The sequence below is a fragment of the Paramormyrops kingsleyae genome, chromosome 2 (genome assembly GCF_048594095.1).
Source record: "Paramormyrops kingsleyae isolate MSU_618 chromosome 2, PKINGS_0.4, whole genome shotgun sequence".
Taxonomy (NCBI): domain Eukaryota; kingdom Metazoa; phylum Chordata; class Actinopteri; order Osteoglossiformes; family Mormyridae; genus Paramormyrops; species Paramormyrops kingsleyae.
The window spans coordinates 32148945-32172481 of record NC_132798.1 but is presented as its reverse complement, the minus strand read 5'-3'; the positions used below and the strand labels follow the sequence as shown (position 1 = coordinate 32172481).

The 23537-nt window shown below is 48.9% G+C and overlaps 1 protein-coding gene across 16 annotated transcripts in view; it reads left to right on the top strand.

Annotated features, from left to right (window-relative positions):
- arvcfb (ARVCF delta catenin family member b) overlaps positions 1-23537 on the top strand; it is a 113638-nt gene that overhangs the window by 47143 nt on the left and 42958 nt on the right. For 12 of the 16 annotated variants that reach the window (XR_011989267.1, XM_023812335.2, XM_023812333.2 and 9 more), the window contains exon 1: positions 11035-11245. The exons of 2 other annotated variants lie outside the window; for them this stretch is intronic. Coding sequence is in view for 13 of the 14 variants with exons in the window: in XM_023812335.2 (XP_023668103.1) it covers positions 11054-11245 (192 nt within the window). In the remaining variant the exon portion in view is untranslated. Of the gene's footprint in view, positions 1-11029; positions 11246-16424; positions 16868-23537 lie in introns of those variants that run through there. 2 more of the 16 variants (XM_072708982.1, XM_072708984.1) reach the window with 2 other exon arrangements.

Sequence of the window (23537 nt, the reverse complement as noted above, 5' to 3'; positions counted from 1 at the left end):
CCATGTGCGTCTCCCCTGTAAGATTGATGCAAGGAACCTGGCAAACAGTAGACAGTTCTGTGGGAAAACAAGATTTCCATTGTAGCCACAGTCCGCTAATTTACCCAGACCTGACACGCACCGTAAATTGTTTCTGTTGGGGGTGGGGAGGATCGACGGAGCCAGAGCTGGCCCCTCTTTCCAAGTTGCCACCCCCACTGCACCCATTCAGGAAGGGGGTGGTGACGTAGGCCGGCTGGGCTCTGACTGATGAGTCCCCAAATGACATATCTGTAACAGGCATCCAGCCTTGAAAGAGGACCCCTGGCAGGATACTGATGAAAAATTAACAAGCTACTTCCTCAACGGACCAAACGTCTGGTCCCCACTCCTCTGGCCAGGAGGTCTAGGGGGGTATCATGCGTTCAGACTGCTGGTGGGGTTGGGGGAGGCTGTCATCGATTCGGAATGAGACAAAGTTCTTTCTCCTCTCTGGAATAAATGACCCGACCTGCGAAAGCCAATGAATATTGGTATTTTCCCTGAATAATTTTGAACTGTGATGCACCTGCTTTGTAATTCCCGTGGCGAATGTGGCAGTCTGTCCTGCGGATCCAGAGCTCATCTAATTTGGGGATTCACTCCTCATTTATGTGGTTAGGAGCTGCGGTGGAGCTACTGCAGGAGGCTTGACAACACCATAGCAGTTTGGCGTCGCGGAGAGGCGACGTGAAACTTTTGTATTGCGTTAATGTAAACATTTTGTGAGTTGGGTGGGCAGAAAGATAGAGATGCGGAATCTTCTCACCTTTGGTTCGGTCTTATGTCTGCAGGGCCTGCGGTGGAGGTGGGAGTGAGGAGTTAATATCTCGGCTCCTGCTCAGGGAGGAGGTGATGCGTGTCTGTCGCTCCCTTCAAGACCTTTGTGTTTTTCTCTTTACCGCTCCACCATGCTTTTCATAACTAAATGTTTAAAAATCTGAACGCTGACACTGGAGATATCAGTACTGCATTCTTTCTGGACATTTTCTTCTGGGAAAAAATGACGTGGTTTGACTGTATCGATGACCAGAGCTTTTGTTTTTTTGTTTTTTTTTTTGTTTAGTCTTAAACATTGTTGGAGCAAATGTAGACCAGGGATCATAAGTTTAATATTTGGGTGGGGTGGCTGGGGAAATATCAAGTTGTATAGAGACAGTGTCACATCCACACAGACACTGAAGGAAGCTTCCATACTGTGGCCACCTATTCCCTTGAATAACAATGGTCACTTGCCTCAAATGGTTCAGATACAATGATTGGCGGTTGTGAATTCTGATAACACGAGATCTTAGCAAAACTGATCACGTAACATAATTATAATAATGAAGAATTATTAATTTCAGACCGATCTAGTCATTCAGCTACACTCCAATGCATTTATCAAAAAAGACTATTATTAATACTCTTGATATGGCAGTATTGTGCAGCATTGGAGCGCACACACAGGGGAACACACTGAAACTCAGCCTCAGACTGTGAATCTCCCTGAGGTGATATCAGAGCCATGTTTTTTTTTTTTTTCTATTCTCACATGAAAGGAACCTTCATCTTTGTTGTTTTAAATCTGCATTCAGAGGAGCTGAGTATCTTCTCTACTAGGTGTTACATAATTGAAGATCTATATGTCTCCACCCATCTGTCATCTCCAAAGCTCCCCATCTTCGACTCGAGCTGACAGCTGGAGCAAACTTTTCTCAGCGAAATTTCGATCTTCCAGCACAAGACGGATCATCCACATGCTGAGAGACCTGCCACTGCAGTCAGCCGGAATTTGCCAGTGGCTCCCTCGGTGGATAAAGCACTGCAGTCTTTTCCACCCTTTTAATGAGAGCTGGCTACAGCCAAACACCAGGCCAGTTCAGCATCCCCCCAACCCCCCTGCTCTGCAAGACTTTGGTCGTCTCTCTCGCTCCCAGAGATGTTTGTTTTCATTGGAAATCGGTTGACAGGTCATTGACCCTGACATTCCTTACTGGTTTCCAGTCGAATGTTAATTCTGAGTTTAAAGAGGAGCTCTCGTAGGTCCGGGTTTAAACACAGATGCGGACAATTGAATAGAAACAGATGATTGAAGCGTTAACAAGCAGGCCCTTTAGAATAAGTGAAAGCCTCTCTTTCCATTGCTTTGATTAAGCATCTTCATCGATCCATCGCATCTCTTATGTCCTTCACAAAGTCATGGTGAATCACGTCACACATACGGTGAAAAGATCTTCGGGGAGTTCTGCTGATTGAAGAAGATAGTAGAGAAAAGATTCAATAACTGGCAATTTAGGTAAATTGTTGATTAAACGACCTAAATCACGAGAGCTGACCGCTGGGCGTAGTCTCCTTCACATGATGCCTACGACTTGCCCATGTTTCAGTATGGCCTTATGAAGGGTGGAAGGGGATGAATGGCGAGTAAATAGCAGAGGTGGAGATTTCAGATACAGAGAGAACAAATCCAGACCAAGATTTTGTTTCAACCAACCAGTTAAGTACTCTGTGACTGTGACTCTTTACTAGTTGGTTGAAACAAAATCTTGGTCTGGATTTGTACTCTCTGGACCTGAGATCTCCACCTCAGTTAAATAGGATGTTGGTAATCAGACACATAACAGCCGGAGCTGAGATCCATGCGTTACCCCAATCGGTTGATTTAAACTGGGGATTAAATTGACTTTAATGGCTTGTAAGGGCGGCCTTGTCCTGGTCAAGACAGTGTTTTATTCCACTTGATGAACTCACAATGCCAGCCAGTAGCATATTGTTGGCTTCCCCTCTTTCTTTGTCAGCGTGACTTAAAATGTCAGGAGGCTTTGGAATCGCTGCATGAAAAGGCCGAGCATGATCATGGCATCCTGTAGACGTGGAGAAAGACGAGGCGCTTCTGCTTCCGGGGTGATCCTGTGTATGTGGACAGTCATTAGACTCAAAGGATTTAGATTTCACTGGGAATTAAACGATAATTGAATAATTTCATAATTGATTTTTCTATGAAAGGTGTAATGATTAAAATCCTTAGTCAAGAGTCATTGGCCTGTCCAGGACGTAAAGTTAGAGAATCTCTAGGGGATAGTCCAGTTAAAACTGGTAGACATCATTAGCTGGTTTCTCACAGGTTTTATGGGGGATGGAATTGGTTGGAATTAAGTTAACAATAGATGATTCAGTTTCTTACCCACAAACCATATGTTTAAAGCGGGACTTTGCAGGACCAGGTGCCCAAAAAACCAATGTGAAAATTATTTCCAACATGGCCCTCAGCATCCACCCATATCAGCTAGAACATGTTTTTTAATACACCCGTCTATGAGGATAACTCTTTTATTTGGTGACCTATAATCACATGTAACAATCTCCAGCAGACTATCCTAACAGCTTAAGCTGATCCTATTCCGATAGTTCTACTTGTTAAAGTCATATTAACATTGCCTGCGTCTGTCTTGGCGGCCTTGATATTTTTGCTTTATGCTGATACAGCATTAGAGTTTTATCCTCATGCCTGCTGGTTCGAACCTGAGGCAAACATCAACATGTTTTGAATTTTGAACAGTTGCTAAGGAGCTGAACATCAACTCCTCAGTGTCCGTCTGACCTGCCGATGAGTCCATCGTTCTGCAGCACTCATTACTCTGTTTTCCATGTTTTTTTCAATAGACCCAAAGCATTACTTATGTCATCTGGAATCACTGTATATTTTAATTAAACTTATAAAGTAGCTGCCAGTAACTGTTAATTAGCCCACAGCAGAGGGTTTTCCCAGTTCTGTCTCAAAGTTAAACAGTGACTCAAAATGTACTCAAAATATCATTTAAATAATTTAATTGATTTTGGATGATTTAGGCTTTTAACGATTAAAAAAACAGCAAAGTTTTCACAGAGCTTCAACACTGACTCTTAGCAGGATTTACTTCACCAGGAATCAGTTAGACGAACAAAACTGGTTATATTGCTGTTGCTGATTCCATAAAAACCAGTTTTAAGTGGGTGGTCAACCGTCTAACTTTTAATGGGATGACGGATTTCTGTCACTAGGCTCTGCTGTCCTTTGATGTTCTTTGTTACTTTCTCTCTCCTGAAACCTTGACGGCCTTAAGATCACCACAGCTTTATGTCATTGTGTTATTTCTGAACTGTAACTGCAACCGCAAGGATTTTCTAAATGAAGGGGCCATCTGGGGGCTGATAGTGGACTGAGCTCTCGTCAGGTCCGTTTGGGGTATGGTTAGTACCCTTTCAGAGTTATGTGTCTTTTTGTGTTATGGTGAAGCTGTTGGACCATTCAGCCAGGTGCTCAGCTCATGACGTATGGTTTGGAGTAGGACACTTTCCACAGCTGGTATGTTTGGGATTCAGTGAACTAAACCTCTGTGTTTGTGGTCAGAAGGTTGCCGGTTCAAGCCCTTGCGTCGGCAGAGTAGTCACATGATCCTGGGCCCTTCAGCAAGGCCCTTAGCCCCAGATCCTGGGGCACTACGTGCTGGCTGACCCAACACTGTGACCCCCAGGCTTGCTTGCACCTGGCTGTCTGTCTCATGGAGAGCAAAATGGGGTAGAGGAAAAGAGGATCTTCAAATCTGGACCTCGAATCCAAATCCAGGCCTTGTTTTCAGTGCTCCCAGATAGTTGGTTTAATAATTACTGATTCTGATTGGCCACAGAGGCTTCATACCCAGCTCACAGGTAATGGAAGGCTGGAAAATCAGCAGGGCTCGGACCCTGAGGACCAAGATTTGAATAGCCCTGTATTATGGGGTTGGTATAAGAAATTAAGTGGGATTTTTTTTTCTGGGACTCTCCGAAAGCCAAATACAGCACATGGAGCCCAGCACATGGGAAAAAAAAACGTACTAACTTATAAATGCATAAGAATATATGTGCAGTGCTGGTTTGGAGGATCATGAAGTGTGTTTACGGCAGCTTCTCACAGTGATTTTTTTTTGTATTGTGCATTCGTCATTTTGTTTTTGTGCTGCTCGTTAATGGGACTAAGGGGGACCCTAACATTTTGAGATCATGGGAGGCCTGCACCGCTAATCCCCACGACTGAACTATACAGTCCTACCCCTGAGGGTGAACTGTTGCGTCGATGTAGACTTTGCTATCTATTGTTTCACCCTTGATTTTGTATAACTCTTTCAGGATATCTTTATGATCATGTGATCCATGTGCGATTAGGCCTGACACCCAGTGCATGATGGGAAGGGTAATGATGAATTTAATAATCTCTGGCCTACAGTATCTGGTGTTTTGAAAATGAGAAGTATGGCTTTTCTGCGCAATTTGTGCCATACTCTGCAGTCACTGTAGAAGGTTCCATTGTTCATCTTTCTCTCACTAAGAATGTTTGAATTGTGAATTTTTCTGAGCTGAGACATGAAAACACAGTAACAGCTGAACAAAGTTGGTTTAGTGTGAGCAGTTCTTGACTTTCCTGAATTGGAGATTGAATTATTTGAGTTTCAGTTTGATCTCACTCCCTCCTGAGTTTGCATAAGGAAACACTGCGTAGCTCAGCTCATGGCTGCGGTATCGCTGCATTTCCGCCGTCTGGGCTGTTCTTGGAGGGCTGTGGATCCCCTGAAAAAGTTGGTTTGTGCAGGAAATCAGAGAGACAGGTTTGTAACCTTCCAGTGTCATTCAGATGGTTCCAGGCAGCTTTGGGAGGATAATTGCGGGAGACGGTGATTAACCATGTGCTGAGGCTGCACGTTGCACAACTAAGACCCCCCCGAACGCAGGTTAGGCCGCTTCAGAGGGGGTATGGCTACTGTACAGCAAGGAGCCCTGGGGGGGGATTCCCTGTTCTTAAAGGGGGGGGGGGGGGGCTGCTGGTACTGTTTCATAAACCCACAGATACTAATGGAAATTTGTTTATTTCAGAGTTCAGAAAACATCTCTTTGCATAAGGGCCAGTAGGGGTTTGGAGTAAGGTCCTCAGTATTGGGAGGGAGCGAGTCCTGACATTTATTAAATTCAGCTCTAGACGAAATGAATCCAGTACTGAGATTTTAAATATCCAAACAAACGAGACTTCCTGAATGGCAGTGTGTATCTGTCTGTATGTCTTTGTCTGTGTATCTGTCTGTGTCTGTATGTCTGGGTCTTTGTATCTGTCTGTGTCTGTATGTCTGTGTCTTTGTATCTGTCTGTTCGTCTGTGTATCTGTCTGTGTCTGTATGTCTTCGTCTGTGTATCTGTCTGTGTCTGTATGTCTGTGTCTGTATGTCTGTGTCTTTGTATCTGTCTGTCTGTGTCTGTATGTCTTTTGTCTGTGTATCTGTCTGTGTCTGTGTGCCTGTGCCAAATTCGATACCCCTGTCCTTCTCCCACAGGCCTCTTCTATACACACACATCATTGTCATTGTTGGTCTCAGAAGTCACCCAAGACGAGCCCCGCCTGACACACCCCACGAGGACAATGACCTCACACCCCTGAGTTAACCTGCCGCCTTTTTGGGAGCAATATAGCTGAGAGATGACTGGATAGATCAGCTTGCATTTTGCTATTTTCCAGAAAAGCTGTAGTGTCCAGAGCTCGTCTGTCCTGGAATCTGGAGAGACACAGAGAGACGACAGAGGGAGATTTTAATCACGGCCACAGAATTACATGGAAAGTCATTAAAATGGAGTTTCTGAAATTGACCTGTGGGGAAGACCATGGTTTTGGGTGATGGCTGCTCATGTTGGTGGACTGAATGACCTTTTGCTGGATTACTCCTGATGACACGGCTCGTATCAGGGTGCACCCCTGCTGCCATGTGAGAGCCAGAACGCCAGTCCAACTTGAATGAATGGCGCGTGATGTCTTTAAGAAGCTGTCACCCCAGCGTTTAGGAAAATGACACTCCCGCTTCTTTTCGCGTCTTTCACTTAAAGGGCCGGTGCAAATATACCCTGGCGGTGGCATGATTGTTCGTGCAGGTGACGTGTCAGCGACGGCCGAATTTGCCCGTTTCTCCCACACAGCCGTCGCACCAGGCCGAGCTCTCCGGGTGCATTGCTGACGCCCGCCAGCTGTAGCCGAAACGCCGTGGCCGGGTCCGCGTCGCATCAAAGGTGCGGCTGGCCTTTCATCATTCCTGCAGCCGCAACCTCTCTGGGGATTTTCATGTTTTTTCCCCCCCTCCATTTATTTGCTTTTCATTGTGAGGGACACTTTGTGGCAGCATTTATCCGCACGTGATTCATATCTGTACAGTTGTTTATGTTCTAGAGGCTTAGAGTTTTTATTTGAAGCCCCAGAGGGTGGCTTGGGGTCAGACTAATGGCTGAGGACACCCCCCCGTTTCTTCCTGAGAAGCTGCCACACACAAATGTGAACGGAAACATCCGCTCCGCTGCACATTCTTCAGACATTTTCAGCCGCCGCATGGCTGAAAGTTTGGCCTTTGAAGGGTTTTGAGCTCCTGCAGTTCAGCGTCAGTCAGTAATTATGCCTTCCTCCTATTGAATTACACCTAGCATCTCACCCCTACAGATAAACAACGTTTTAAAATCATTGCCTTCATTACCATCTGATGCATTTTTTTTTTATTGTGGCCTTAGGATTAGCAAATAATTTCAGTTGAAATGAGACATGTTAATAATCTGGTTTTGGGTTTCAGTTTCCTTCAGAGTGCATGCAGCATCGATATGCTGATTAAAATGGTTATTTGTTATACATAAATGTTAGTGATCTTTGAGTGTTTCTGTTCTGCTTTGGTTTGTTGATGAAAACGAATCACAGCCACTGGTCATGTTTAAGTGCTTAGGCGGAAGTAAGTGTGTGTGTGTGTGTGTGTGTGTGTGTGTGTGTGTGTGTGTGTGTGTGTGGATGTCCTTCTCACGCTGGGCTGATCTTTAGTTGACACCAACGCTCAGGCTCCAGTGGGAGTGATCGCCTTTGTTCAGGTGGATGATTGATGATGTGTAGAATCAGGTATGTCAGCCCCCTCTCTGGCTTGAGTTTCCATTGTCTCCATCCTAGCTTGCTGTTTGTCCACTAATGATGGACCCAGACCTGTGGGGTCCGACAATGACCGTTACCCCACATCTGAATCCATTGGTGTGAGGTGGGGAGCAATGGCGTAGGAGAGCATAGGGGTGCTCAGTAATTTAAATACATTTGTCTGTGTGCCGGGGTGGATGAATGAAGCCAAATTAAATACTGGGGGGGGCGTCATTCCCCCGTTCCCTGGTCTCTAGACCCCTGGCAAGAAGGGTCTTAATCAGACTGGTCCAGTGTGGTCATAGCGAGCTCAGCATCTGAGAGCTCAGGTGGGAAACAGACCCAGCACTTCTATGGGGGGAGCAGATGTTTTTAAATAATACCCCCCCCCCCCCACCGAGACTGCCATTTTCAACCAGGCCCCAGGTGTGTTTGGACAAGGAGCTAATTTAAATTATAATAACAGGCAAGGGAGGCGACTGATCGCTTGCTGAGAGCGCAGTGACTGTGATGATGGAGCTGAGTTGGTCTCTGTTTTGATAGCTCCCGGGTCCTGGGGACCCCGGCCAGCGGCGTCTGGACACAGGGCCACAGCCGCCAGCTCTCTCACCACGTTGCTTCTCGGTGATGCTGGTGTCGAGCTCCAGGACGCTCCTTCATTTAAATGGGGGGCAGGGGGGTGGGGGCTCTGCATCCCACTGTAGCAATGCGGTATCGAAGGGACCCAGGGATCCTACCCTTGTTGTTGTTTTTTTTTCCTTCTGTGGGACCTGGAGAATGCTGCCCCGAACAGTGCTTAAGGTACACCAGCCTGTGAGTACATTTTAAGCTGTCTATTTTTAGGTAGAGGTGTGCGCTGAAAGGCATTTATTCTTGTGGGGAAAGCCTAGCCCAGCGCACTCCTGTGAAATCTTTGCATTTCATTTTGAGCCGTAGAGGAGGGGGAATGTACGCATTGTTCCTCTCATCCATTAACAGCATTTTCGCTTTAAGGGAATCACAGATTCCCGGGCAGCCTGGAGGGACACGGTGTGCGTTTTGCCTCATTTGCCCTGTTCCGTAAATACAACATCTCTTTGTCTGTGTGATCCAAAGCCCCGGTACACGGGCCCCGTGCTGCTGAGCGAAGCCGGGGCTGAACGGCTGGCTGCTTCCCATCAGCCCCGGCGCTGCCGTGCGTCGGCCAGTGAGCTCCCGTTTCTTGGGGAGAGGTTCCTCAGATTCCTTCCCAGCATGCTTTGATCTATTCCCGCGTTGACGCCCGCATTCTGGGCACCGCTGACATGCCTTTGACGCTCCACAGCTAATTTACAGTCGCTGTAGCATCCGCCAAGGCACGGAGTCTTAGAAGCCGGTAACCTCGGCGTGGCGGAGCAGCTGGATGTTTACAGTCCTTAGTGTCTTTACATGCTTTTAAAGTTTTACACCCTGGGACTGCAGTGTTTTTAAAGGGCAGGGAATATGTGGTTTCTGAAGATTGGCTGGACCTGATGATGGGACATGCTGTTGTACCCTTAAGTGTAGAACTGGTCGCCCCAGTGAAGAGTCCAGCTGGGTATTTGGGCTGGAATTCACTTTGGCTAAAATAGCCCTAACGGAAATAACCCTTGTTTAAAGGGGCAAAAGCCATCTTGTCATTTGGTGTCCTGTTGAAATCACCAGTTTGCGAGACGGAAGGGCTCTGTTGTTATTGTGTGTCACCATTTCAGTTGTAAGCCATGTACTGGAAAGCAAGCAGAGAATAGAATACCACCCCTCCCAAGTACTGTGGGTCTGTAGGCAGTGGGAGCCATTCGAATGAGGACCTGCTTATCAGGGCTTCAGAACCCCACTGTACGGGAGCTTACATACAGCCCGCAGGTCTCTCTGATCCGTGTGCAGTTGTGACTCGAATCTGGGGCTGACACAGCCTCCTGGGAGTGTGACTCAAACCCGGGGCCAACATGCCCTCCCAAGAGTGTGCGTCTCCCTCGTGTCTCTATACGTCCACTGGGCTCAGCTTCTCCAGCCTCTATGGTCACACCACTACCCCACCCTTCGTGTTTGTCGAGTGATGATCCTCGTCTTGGAATTGGGCTCTCAGAGGAGGGGACCATGGCTTTCATTTCTCTGTTAACCTCCGAATTAACCCTTGTCTCTCTCCTTCTCCCTCCCTCTCTCTCTCTTAGCACTCTGGTCCTCCTGTCCCTTGATCCCGCTCCTCTTTCCGTAGTGAGGGATGTCTCTGCTCTAACCTCTCAAACTACTAATCCAACTGGTGTGTATCAGCCCCTATTTTTCTATTTCAATGTCTGTCTCAATGGACAGACACACACACACACACACACACACACACATACACTGTCCCTCCACCATCAATCACAGAACAGGCAGTGCTGTCAGCAGCATGCTGGTGCCTGTTAACGGTTTATCTGCCACATGCTAAGAGTTAGCGCTCCGTGTCTGTGCTCTGCTAGCCACTATACTACCGCATGCTAAGAGTTAGCGCTCAGTGTCTGTGCTCTGCTAGCCACTATGCTACCGCATGCTAAGAGTTAAGCACTCGGTGTCTGTGCTCCAGTCTAACTGTGTCCGTGTGCTCTGTGTGTGAGATGCCACCCTTCCTCACGTGAGCTCCATGTGTCCATATGTACTTCATCTTCTGGCAAGTGTGTGCCTGCATGTATGTATAGGCGTGCCCTTGAATTTTATTACATTGAAAAGTTGTAAGGCTTCAATGTCAATGTGTCATGGTGAAGAATGGGCGACAGAAACATTTGGGGGGAGATCTTCCATCCATATATCCATCTTACCAGTTTTATAAACCTATACATAAACAGTGATCTTCGTCAGGGTCATGGGTCCGGCCATTTTAGTTGCAGAGAAAGTCAAGTATGATATTAAAACTTCATCATGCCTCTTAGCAGGGGTGCAGTTGGGATACCCTGGAAAATTCAGGGGGCTCAGCACGTTACAGGGACCCTTGCATGCATAGAATTATCCAAAAAATCGGGCCGGGGGGGCGGAATTTCTAGCTACGCACCTCCGAGTGTGTGGTGTGTAAGAAGTAGCCCCATGACCCTGTGCCCCCTTTCTTCCCCCTCCCCGCCCAAGACCAGACCGTTTGGGCGCTGGGCCATGGAGGAGTGTGACGTGCACTCCACTGCCAGCATCCTGGCGTCGGTTAAGGAGCAGGAGGCCCGCTTTGAGCGGCTGACCCGCGCACTGGAGGAGGAACGCCGCACCGTCTCCCTGCAGCTGGAGCGTGGCACCCTGCCCTCCACAGCTAGCGGCACCCAGAGCCTGGCCTGGCAGCAGATGGTGATGCAGGTAACGGAGCCAGCCGAGCCCCCCCCCCAGCCCTCACTGCTGCCCCTTGTGGCCCATTCCTGCTCCATCATGCTCGTCTCACCCGAAAGTGACGGTCTTCTGCTTCACAGCCGCCCCTGCCCTCCCGGCTCTGGCTGGCCGCTCAAGTGTCTGTGATCATCAAAGATGAGTTCAGCTCAGTCTTATAGATGAAATTTCGGCCCGCATCCTCTCCTCCGCTCCAGCCATTAGAGTGATATCGGTTTCCTGGAGGTTATATGTGGGAGGTCAGGACTTCAGGAATGTTGGGAGGAGAAGAGATGTGTTATAGCAGCAATCAGCAGAGCAGTCCTTTAGCTAGGTTGACCTGCCCGCCAACCCCACAGAGCATTTCAACAGAAACATGGGTTTTGTCATAAGTTAACTAGATGTTCACGAGGGGGTGGTCTTTGCTCTAGAAGTGTATCAGCTGTCTGTGTTGCACCACTGAGCTGTTTGTGTGCCTGAGTACCTCATGCCATTTTTCTGTGCATTCGTTCAGCTGAAGTCTTGGTTAAGCTAATTACCTCACAGGGGTTCACGATGGTTTCTGGGAACAGGTACTGAACCTGATCACCAGTTATTCTTACTGTAACAATGTTTATGAAGCTCGTCTAGATGTGTTTGGTATACCAGTCTTGTCCATATTGTCATTTGATTTTGAATTCTATCACATTTCCAGTTTGTCATTGACCAAATAGTGATATTTCGAACGGAAACCAATTGAATACCCACTTGCGAGTGAGAATTTAAGAATATGGATCTAGTCCTTCTGCGATTGATTCACTGTTTCATCACATGATATGAAAATTCTTCTGGCTTTTCCTTGAATTAGCTCAAGATGTTTGCTTTGCATTTCTAACCTTCCTCAGCACCTGTCCCTTCTACAGGAAAGATACTTAGACCATTTTCTATTGCATCCGTCTATCTTCTACTTGCTCATGCAGTTTATACAAATTCGAGATGCCAGTTCACCATGCAAAGCACTGCGAGAACATAGCTCCACATGCATCATGCAGAATAAATATATCCTTGCATCTACAGACATTCAGATGGGCCCTTATCTTAATCTGAATTATGTGGAGTTGTATATATTGATTCTTCAACAATTATTCTGAATGCAAAAATAACTTTTGGATGATGTTAATTTAAATGTTCTTTGACTACTGGAGATTTTTTTCCCCCCAGCAAATGGGGCATTCTTCCAAGGTTGCTAGCAGTACAGTCAGACTTGGTGATGATCCCTTCTGCCCAAGTTTGCCAATGGTACAGTCTGGCTTGGTGATGATCCCTTCTGCCCAAGTTTGCCAATGGTACAGTCTGACTTGGTGATGATCCCTTCTGCCCAAGTTTGCCAATGGTACAGTCTGACTTGGTGATGATCCCTTCTGCTGAGGTTGCTAATGGCTCAATCAGACAGTTCAGTCAGACTATTGTATTTCTTCATTTTCTGTCGATTCCTGTTACCAGAGGTCCAAATTGATTTTGCCTGCTCAGCTCTCCACGGCACTGGGGGATGGGGGCTCTCATGGCACACGGCTCCTCTGCTTCCCACTCTAAAGCTGCAGTTGACCTACTTCTCCTCCCACATCTAGCCATGTTCCTCGGGCTCAGCTTGACCAGACTCTGCACTCAGACAGATGCCTTAGTTAGAGGGAACAAACAGGGAGGAAATGCGTGTGTTTTGCGTAGCTGAGGAGGTTCAGGCTGGGCCAGCGATGCAGCCAATGTTCATACACCTTGCTCTGGCACAACGGAGCGTGGAGCTGTGATGCGGGAGTGACTGTGTCACCACCCTGGCTGTCTTAGTGTGACAGCGGGGCCCCGTAAACTTCCCATGACCTCATAAATCTCCTGCAAAACAATGACTTCCAACTCCCTGCTCAGTCCCTTCTCCCCCCCCCATAAATATGTGTAATTACTTTGGTGTGAAATTGCCAGATTTAGTTTATTCTCTCACTTTATCCCCCAGTCTCACACACACACACGCCCCCTTGCCCTCACACTTACATTCACATCCATAATAGCATATGTGTGCCTCTCGCTCTCCTGTGTCTCCATGACAACCATCGAATGAGTTTGCGACATCTATTTTTTATGTGTTTAACATACATTTACATTTTTTATTGCTGAGGCAAAGTAGCAGGATTCACCAGAGCATTAAAAAATGTTTTTTTTTTTTCTTTCTGAAAGGAAAACCGCTTTCTGGTGAAAACGCATCACTGCCGTGTTAATCGCTGGCATGCACTGGAGCAAAATAGTTTGTAAATGGGAAAAGTCACACATATCGGCAGCTATTCCCCAAAGTCAGCCGGGTAGAAAGTCGTACCCTGTACTGGCAGACTAGGGGTGTGTCCAGTGACTCTGAGTTGTAGTTAATGGACTGATAGCTCACTGGAACAGTGGGGTCATTTTTTCCCCGTCAGCGTTCATCACAGGAAGCCATTGTGTGGAGGCCAGTCTACACTTCTCTATTCAGGTCTCCTTTCCCCAGTGTTTCTTGTGCTTGTCCGTGCTGTAATTACATCTCACATATTGGCCACAATGCACTAAACCTTTGAAGCCCTTGACGTAGCTCTTATTTTTATCAATGGGCTGTAGCATTTAAATCATTGTGATAACATGGCCCTTCGTTATCAGTTAGGGTCACAATAGAGAAACTGTTACCTTTATAGTAAAAACAGTCACTGAACCATATCTGTGTGTCAGTTTAGGCCATTTTACAGAGAACTTTGGCTGCCAGATCCTGAGATTTTTCTGCAATGGTGAACTTACATTAATAATGGGAGACCAAACTTGCTGTGTGGTGATTTGGCTTGGCTTGGGTTTTGCACGGATGGATCTCTAGTGCTGCTATAGGTGCCATATTGAAAGGTAGCTAGATCTGAAGAGAAATGAATCAAGGCCATTCATTCTTTGCTGCTGCTTCTCCTTTGTGTATAACTACAAATGTTTGTCGTGCCGTGGGTGTCGGTTTGAGCTCGATGTCTGAAACGCTGAGTCACAGAATTTCCTGCTCTCCTCAGAGCAGGGGTGGGCAATCATATCCGCAAATGGCCGGTGTGTATGTAGGTTTTCACTGCAACTCCCTACTTAGATTACTAATTAGAGGACTGATTGGCTGAAGAGTCCTCACACCTGGGTTTGAACAGCTGACCTAAAGGTTATCCCAAAAACCTGCATACACACCGGCCCTTTGCAGATAAGATTGCCCACCCCTGCCTCAAAGGGAGAACAATGAGGTCGGGGCTTTGTGTCTGACCTTTCCTGTTAGAAAGGGCAGCTGTTTAGCCTTCTGAGAGGCCAGAGGAGCCCTGGCTCTGATAGAAAGAGAAGGAGGTGGGGTTTGAGGACTAGGGACTTGCACTTAGTGGACATAGCAAAGAAGCAGGACTTTGCCATATATGGGCAAGACCAGGGTGGTAGCGTTGACTGCCCTGGGAGTCTCAGGACGGTCCTGATGCTCTGGACCATGCCATCACAGAGCATCAAAAAGACAGCAGCTACTTCATCCGCAACACTGAACTCAGGTTCAGCGCAAGTGAACCTCCTGGTTCCTCTGAATTATGTCTGCGTTTGCATCTTTACAGAAGTGGGGGTGGGTGTAAAATCTTTATGATGCAATTTCTATCTGGAGATGTATTATGAACTCCTAGGATGCTGGTGCTGGGACTTTCTCCAGAACTTTCCAGCTTTGCTCAAGAGCCCAGATAACATTTCTGTGGTACAATGTTTAGCACGAGCGATTTATCCTCGGATTGCATTTGCCTTTTCGTAAAGTCTGGTATGGTCATTAAAAAGTTTGAACAAGAAGGAGTTGGCGAAAGAGCAGGCTGAATCCGTTTGTAATTTTAGCAAAGCTGCTATGAGTGATTATTTCATCCTTCAACTGAGATCTTCATTTAGTGCCTTCATGATCATATGCTAACGCATTATGCACCGAATGGTGTTATGCTGACTGCGTGTTTTTCCAGCACAAGGGAGAATATTCACAACAAACTAGATGAGTTCTTCTCTGAGCGCCGTATGCTGTTTTCTCGAGCAAAAGTCATTTTCTAGCCTAAATTAGCTCGTCTGCTGCAAATTTGCACGTTAACATGGAAGGACAGGATGTGGTGGTGTCAGGATCTGGACTACTCCTCCTGCGTGTCGACGCAGAGCGCCGAAGACAGCTTTAACAGATTGCAGCTTCTCTTACGGCGCTCGGCTGCCAAATTGCAGCGTGTTGTAATACATTAACCTTCCCACCATCTGCTCCTCAGCCTCATCTGACAGAAGAAATGAACAAGCAGGTCTAGATTACCTGCAAAATATTATTCATGAATACTTTTTAAATGTTGTTCTGCTTCTTATGGGGGAATACCGGGGAATGAACACAAGTACAGAGGGAAATCACATTATTAACTACTCTGTTATATCTGAGTGTTTGCAAAGTTAAAAAAAAGATTAACATTCTTAAAGCACCTAGACTGAGGCAGCAGATGGCTACAGAAGCAGGCGCCTGTGGATTTCTAAAGCCTTCTCCGTGGCCCCTTCGGCGAGCAGGGGATCTGCGCCACACGCACACACACACAGAGCAAGCGTGTGACGGAGGCTCTTCACCGTGTCCTTGTGAACAGTTCAGCACTCCACACATCCCATTATTAGATTAACATTCCTCCTTTCAGTGGGGCAAAGCCGAGAACTGCGCTGTTTAGAATCGCCTTGGTGTTTTTGCTCCGGCTTTTAGAAACCACAGGTTCTTAGGGGCCAAAAGTGACGAATCGGGATCCTAGAAAATCGAGTCACCCCAATCAATAAGAACTTAGGACACCTTGGACCCCCCTGCCACGACCCCTTGGGCTGGGAGGGGCCATGACAGACTCTCCTTGTGCTCCAGCTGGGCCTGTCGGTCACCCCCCTAGCTCCGTCTCCATGTTCCGCCCCTGACCCCCCCCCCCACCCACACACACACACACACTCACATTCAGGGGGGAACTTGTTTGCATAGATGCTACATTAGGAGGAGGAGAAAGCACCAGCAGTAGCAGTGTAAGCCTGGCCCCATCCGCTGGCCTGCTGGAGAGACACACACACACACACAGACACACGCCCCTGCTCACCCCCCTCTCCAGCGCTGGGCTTTTCTTCACTCGCTGGGTAGCGGTCTCTTCAGTGCGCGGCGTTGTGTGTGTGCGCTTCGCCTTTGTGTGCTGTGGAGACTCGCGATCCGGCAGGGGGATTTTTTTTCTTCCCTCCTCTGCCCTCCCCACAGGGCCCCCCCCCCCTCCCTCCCATTCTCAGCCGGAGTCCAAGTCAAAGCAGGAGAGAAGGGGCTCCGTTTTTTTGGAAGAGGAGAGCTGAACACGTGTGTGAGAGCCAGCGGCTGCACGCGCATGTATGTGTGTGTGCGTGTGTGCGTGCATGTGTGCAAGTGTGCGTTCGTGAAAGCACAGTGACAGAATGGCTGCCCGCGTCTGAGCCGCCTCTGATCCAGCCGGAGAACTCGACAGGAAGGTGGAGGAAAAACGGGGGTAACTTTTGGAGAAGAAGGAAAATTATTTTCATTTTCTTGGAGAAGGACAAACAAAGGGATCCGTGACGATGCCTGCCGAAGTCAGACAGGTCAGTGCTGCCTATCTGCAGAGGAATCTCTGTGCCGCTTCTGTCTGTGGGGTCCGGAGCCATGCGGCGGGTTGGAGACGCGTAGTCCGGCATCTCCTGGGGGATGGGGTAGGTCCATCATTCAGCCAGGTGCGTGTGACGCTCCTACCCTAAACTTTGTCTCTCTCCTGTCCCACCTTCTGGGGGCTTGACGGCGTTGTGTCTTTGTGTCTGAGATTCCCGACCGCTGGACACTGCTTGGCAGTTTCTGGAATCGGGTCTCCATTCGCGGGAGCTTGCTGTTAAGTTTTCATAGAGCGGATCGGAGAGCTTTAGGTCGCTGCTCTTTGAAGGCGGATCTCTTGTACCCCACAAGGGGGTCCTCTCTCATCCATGTGAGCGGCTTGGGCAGCAGATTGATTTTCACATGAAGTCATGACTGTTTGTGGGTACGGTATAAAACATTATAAATTCATGAGAGTCACAGCTGTGGCTAAATCATGGACCATGGGGGGGGGGTAATTGAAGCAGTGAGATGGTCTCTCCACAGAGGTAAGCTTTGTATGAAGCGGGTAGCAGGGAGTGGACTGGTCACCGCGCGCGGCACCGTCTCAGGCGGCTTTGGGCACTTGCAACGCTGGAGGCGAGGATCCGCGGAGCCAGCGGTGACGTTCTCTGGGAGTTTGTTCCTGACACATCGGGGCCGTGTCCAAAACGTGGGGAGGAAAGGGGGGAAGGATGGACGCCATCCCAGTGACCCCGTGAGCCGTTGCTGGCCCTTCGGAAGCTGCCGGCGAAGGTCGCCAAATTCTCCGGCTGTTAATGGGGCTGCCGTCCTGCTGGCTTCCCTTCATTCCTGTTGTTTTGCTGAATTTCCTGTGTCACTTTGCCCCTGTCTATGAAGCTGCTGCCTGCCCGGCTAACTCATACTCATGCCTGACTTGGAGCGATAATAACATCAGTTGCTATAGAACAGTCTAAGTGATCAGCTTAATAATTAAAACGCATGTCCTCTGACACGTGACAGTTCCTCTCCAACGTGTGTTCCACTATCTTGGAGGGTGACATGTGGCATGTGACGGGCCCCGCCCACAGCCCGCTGCCACAGATTCCTCGAATGACCAGCACGGCCTCCAAACATGGGGGGCCTTACCTTGACTTCTCACCTCAGTGGAGCCCCTGTTCTGCTCTCCTGTAACATTGACCCATTTGTGCCTTTTACAGAACGGTGTTTGCTTTCTTATTCCATTGAATAAAGGTTTCTCAAAAGTGGAGGATCTGTCAGAGAAGTGCAGCAAGCTGTAATCTGTAAATGTTGCTTGTTTGTTTGGGTTAACGGGCTTCTACATGGATGCTGCCTGCTGGCCCCCGAGAGATGAGGCCTAATTATGCCTGTTAGCAGCCCTCGATCCTATTAGCATGTGCTATACATCCTGAAGGCCCTGGATGGAGCTCCAGAAACACCCATCTGCTCCGACCCAACGGCAAGCCTTGGACAGCGTGGCGTCCTGCCCGTGCCAGGCCTGACCCGAGGCACACCGCGGACTCTGGTCCTTAATTACAGTGGAGTCGTCCACCAGAACATGTCTCAGTTTGAAGACCGTTATTTTTAAACTTAACAGCAACCCAAAGGGCTGGACTCTGGACCCAAAGAGGGTCTGACCGAAGGGGCTGGTGTTTTGCCAGACGCCACAGCCTTGTATGAAAAAGAAAACGGAAAATAATGGCAAATGTTAGTGTTGGCTCCTTTCGCGACTGCCTCACTTTAACATAAATTTGTACGATTTTGTGTGACAGAGAAGAATGGGGTTGAGTTTGCTTCAAAACAGGAGACTCTTCATAAAAACATTAATCCTGGCCATAGTTTGTTTTTTGGACATGCTCCTGCTAAACACAGTGGCTTCCCGCTTCCTAAAGGTCTGCTCGATATTCTTTGTGTTTTTTGAAATTGTTTTTCCACACCAAGAATCCTTGAGACCGTGTATCCCTGGTCTGGCTGTCCCCCGGCGGCTGTGTGAACAGTAGCTGTGACATCCCTTTGTGTCGCGGGAGATGAGGCTCACATCGCCTCACATCGCCTCACAGACAGCCGCTGGGAGAGGCAGGCAGCAGAAGAGCGTGGTGGAGATTAGGTTACTTTGTCGAAATGGAATACTCATGGCTACTGACCGGAAGAGCTCCGATGAGCATTGATGGTCTGGGAGGCCTGGGGTCCCACCTGTCCCCACTCAGCCCCCGCGTTAGTCATCCGTGCGTGACTCCCCTCTGCCTGTTTCCCGGCCGCTGTTGTGTGTGTCGTGTTTGCCAAGGCTCCTGAAACTGGAGTCGGGGTTACGGGGCAGCTGACCGCCACCTCCGTGGGTGCCCTGAGGTCCAGCCCCCTCTCCTCCCAAACGTGAGCCAAGTCAGCAGGCACTGAGCCCACCCCCCCACCCACGCACATACCATGCAGTCCTCAGCCAACAGCGGGCCAGGAAATACGGTGTAAGTCGGCTGGTCGTGCCCCGTTTGGCATGCTGAGATCGTGAGCCGACCCGAGCAGAATCTCAACCAAGAGCCTCAAAGACCTTGATGTATGCATCTGAAGACGTAGCTCATTTCCATGGAAATGCACAGGAAGCCAAATGCAGCCTTTGATTCTTTGTTTTCTCTCCCCATCATCGTCTGAAACGAGTCAGATTTATGTGTGTGTGTGTGTGAGTACACGTCTCTTTGAAATACTTTTTTTTGTGGCTGAACATTTGCAGATGAACAGCCTGAATTCACATGCTAATGAGCTCCATAAGCAGTTACCAGCCGAGTCTCTGTGCGGCTGCGGACCCGCGAATGAGATCGAACCCCTGAGTGTCCAAGCCGCTCCGTGCCTTTGTGGCCCCGTGCTGCTTATTTACGTGGTCTAGCATGAGGGGGGGGGGGGGGTGCATCAGGGGTGGACCTTATTTGTGTGAGAAGCTGCCACTTCACCTTCCAGTCCCCCCACAGCCCCACCCCAAACATTCCTCTCAAGGCTTGCTATGTTGGGGGGGGGGGGGTTGGTTGCCTTTTCTACTGGAAGTTCATAGGCAGTGCTGTAGATGGACCAGATGTGTAGGGATCTGACCCCCGCCCCATGTAAATAGCCCCCAGCTGCAGGGAGAGCGTGATGAGCTCTACAACCCAGGCGGGAGGATATGAGGGTGACAGGGTGCCAAGATAAGGCAACACGATCTGGAGCTGATGCCTGTCATCCTGTGGGAGTCGTGGGGCTATCGGGGGCTATCGGGGGGCACTCGCTTGTGTACGGCCGCGGACCCCCCCCCCCCCCCCCGTGGGAGCTGGTGAAGGCTGGGCTTTAACTGGGGCTCATCCCCCCTCATGTAGGAACGTACAGTGTGGCACGGCCCACGGACAGGACTGACTGCCCCTCCCCAGAGTGACCCTCGACCCCCAGCGTTGTGATTGATGGGGCCCCATCACAGAGACCCCCTGTGGGGCATTTTGTTCTTCCTATTGTCAGTGGGACTGAAAAAGCTTTGTTTCCAGAGTGGGGGGGAGCGCGGTGGGCGCACCAATGGAGTGGGAACGTCTTTCGCTTCAGAGACAGATCCGTGAAACGGGAGACGGAGATTGAGGAAGACAGCGGGGGAGGGGGGGAGAGAGGGGATGGACTGGAATTGAGCTGTGGGATCCTGAATTTATTTATTTTTACTTAGTATTTATTTTGTGAAGAGTGACGTACACAGAATGCAGCATGGAGTGCTTTGAGCAGTAGGAAGCACCGACATGAGTGTGCAGTCAGCGATCCCAGCCATGTAATGCTGATCCCGGCCATGTAATGCTGATCCCGGCCTTGTAATGCTCATCCCAGAGCGGATGTGTGGTGCTGGACCTGGCATCGTGGTGCTGATCCCGGTGCCATACCAATGCTGGTCTCATTATTTCACCCCTCTGAACACGTCGCACTGACAGGGCAGATCGGCTAAGTGCAAATTCATTTTCCACCTCCCCCACATCGTCATCTAGCCCCCCTCTTGCCTCTTCACCCATCATGACCCCTCGACAGAACTGTAACCCATGTTTGCCCCCTGCCCCCCACCCCCCTGGCCAGTGAGCGGCCGGGGTCTTGGAAAGAGGCCCAGTGGGGAAGGTCATGTCAGCCCCCAAAAGCACAGGGAGACCCCTCACTCCGCACCAACTGGCACTCTATACATGACTCCTTACCTCCCCAACCCCCTCCAATGGGATTACCCTTCTGGCTAATGGCCAGCAGACCCGGAGATAAGGGTGGACATTAAGGCATCTGCCTTAAATGTCATTTTGGGTTAATGATTTCCATGATGGTTCTTCGGGGCATGTCCTGGTGTGGAGACCCTGGTGGGAAGGCGGTATGCAGCATATTTGTCCATGTTCTTCATCCTTATGTGTGCTTAAACTTTGATTCTCGCTTTGTTCCCGTGGCTCTGTCATACTCTGGGCTCCCCGTTTCAGCACCATCAGGAAATCCCGCTCTATGCCAGACAATAAATCTCATTGTTTGTGGCCGTTGTTTACAGAACGTGGGCCGCAAGCTCCGTAATCAGGGACGGCATGCCTGCCGCTCAAGTACGAAAACCGCCAAAAACCTGCCTGAGGCGCCCCCCCCCCCCCATGTCCTCACTGCTGCTGTGTTTTTTTTAATTGGCACCATTGGGAATTAAACCCAAGAGTAGCCCACCTTGAATGTTTGTAGACAGTAGATTCCGATGGAGCGCAAGGTGGCCATCAAACACCCTTACCAGTGTTTTGCATGATGCCATTTCTTATCTTGAATTTGGGGCATCTTGTTCAGTACACAACAAAGTAGAAGCACAATCCTTGGTTTTCTAACATTTGAGGGCACCCTTCACCATGCTCTCCACAGAACAAGCGTTTGGTCACACCGGAGTGAATCACAGTGTCCTTGCCTGGCCTGGTTTCACCACAGCAGAGCCTGGTGCCATGAAAAGCCAAAGACATTCTGTGGATCCCTGTTACAGGAAGGAGTGGCTAATGCATGCTGGGTAATTGTGGGCCTATAGACTGAAAACGGCTCCTCACTACATTTCTTCGCCAACAGACCATGACGTTATGAGCTGGAGGTCTGAATGGCTCCTAATGTTGCTTTTCCCGTGATTACAAGTATCCGCTTGGACCGCGTTTGTGGGCCCTGTCACCAAGACCGTGTCCTCGCTGTTACGCTACGGCAAGCTCAGCGGGGCGCACCCTCTGTCTGTGCTGGTGGCAGCCCCCGTCTGGTATATTTTTGGCCAAGCGTCTGTCAGAACAGGATACGACGCTGCTGTGGAAGAGAAAGGACCATACAGAAAAGTCTTGGAGGGGGCCGAGTGGACCCCCCATCCCCCCCCCGAAGGTCAAAGAGAGATACGGCTCATCGGGAAGCTAATGTAGCCACCTTATTTACACTGGACATGACAGGAGAGGGAGTTGGGGGTCCCGCAGTTATGTAAATAGAGCTCTGTTGCTGAAGACTCCTTTAGATCTCCTCCTGACGGAGAAGCGCTTCCCTTTCTGAGCCCCCTCTTATTGGATAAGGCTGCTCTTTGTTAGATCCTCCCCCTCCTCCTCCTTGTCGTCTGTCTGGTATTTTTGGGGTTTGTTGTTTTAAAAGAGTAGGAGGGTCCAAAACATGGTCTTTTTTCGAGCCTTGCGGGATCAGAGTTAGTGTTTTTGGGGTAACATGGCTTCACGTGAACACAGCAGAGCTGTTTTCTTAAGTCCCCCGCGCCCTTTTCCCAGAAATCCTCCCTCTATTCCTCCATCTGTCCTTCCCTCCCTAACCCAGCAGCTCACGGACCCCCCTTAGACTAGTGAAGAGCGGTGGCTTGGAAAAACCTCTCACAGCTAATCAAGGCTGGACCCTCCCCTCCATTGGGGCAGTGTGGCATGTGTCCCTAGCCCCCTGCATTGCCGTCTCTTTTAGTCCTAATGAGTCTCGCTGCCCCTTTCAGACAGAAAAGGGAGCCTGAGTAACAACAAAGGAGGGATTTATGGAGTAGGTGCCACAGACTAGGTGTAATCTGAGACCTAATACATGGTCTGGGTGTCTGCATTTTCTAGGGAGGTGGTCTTCAATCTAATGCTGAAATAAATCAGAATTCACACGACTGAGCAGGCGGTGGGCTCTTGCTGTCCCTCTTTTCGTCCTGCCTTCCGGACTCCGAATAGCATGTTGCATTTTACCGTGTCATCGCCGCTGAAACGCACTCGATTATATCCACTCCTTCACCTGCTGAGAAAGATGTGGCTGCTTTAGCGAAAGAATATTGATGTCCCGCTGCGGGGGGAGACTGCTAAAGCTTCAGAAATGTTGCTTATGAGTTATTTATTTATGTATTTTTTGGTTTATTTATCTTGTGGGTGCCTGAAGAAGCATGACCACCCCTGATCCTCTGTGAGGAATGTCTCGCATGTTTTATTAGACCAGCATGACGGCTGAAATGAAATCCTTTGGAAGTGAATTTAAATAAGAGTAATAATGGATGGTCGTAAATAACAGTGAATTGCAATAGCTTGGTGTCCTTGGCACTGTGTCCTGTCTGTTTTTTTTATTACCAGTAACGGTGTTTCCTCAGTGAGCATTAACGCTATCTTAATGCCTACGGCAGACTTCAGCCTTTACAGCAGAAGAGCAACAGAGGTTTTACTTTTTAATTCTTCATCAGAGTCCCTTAGG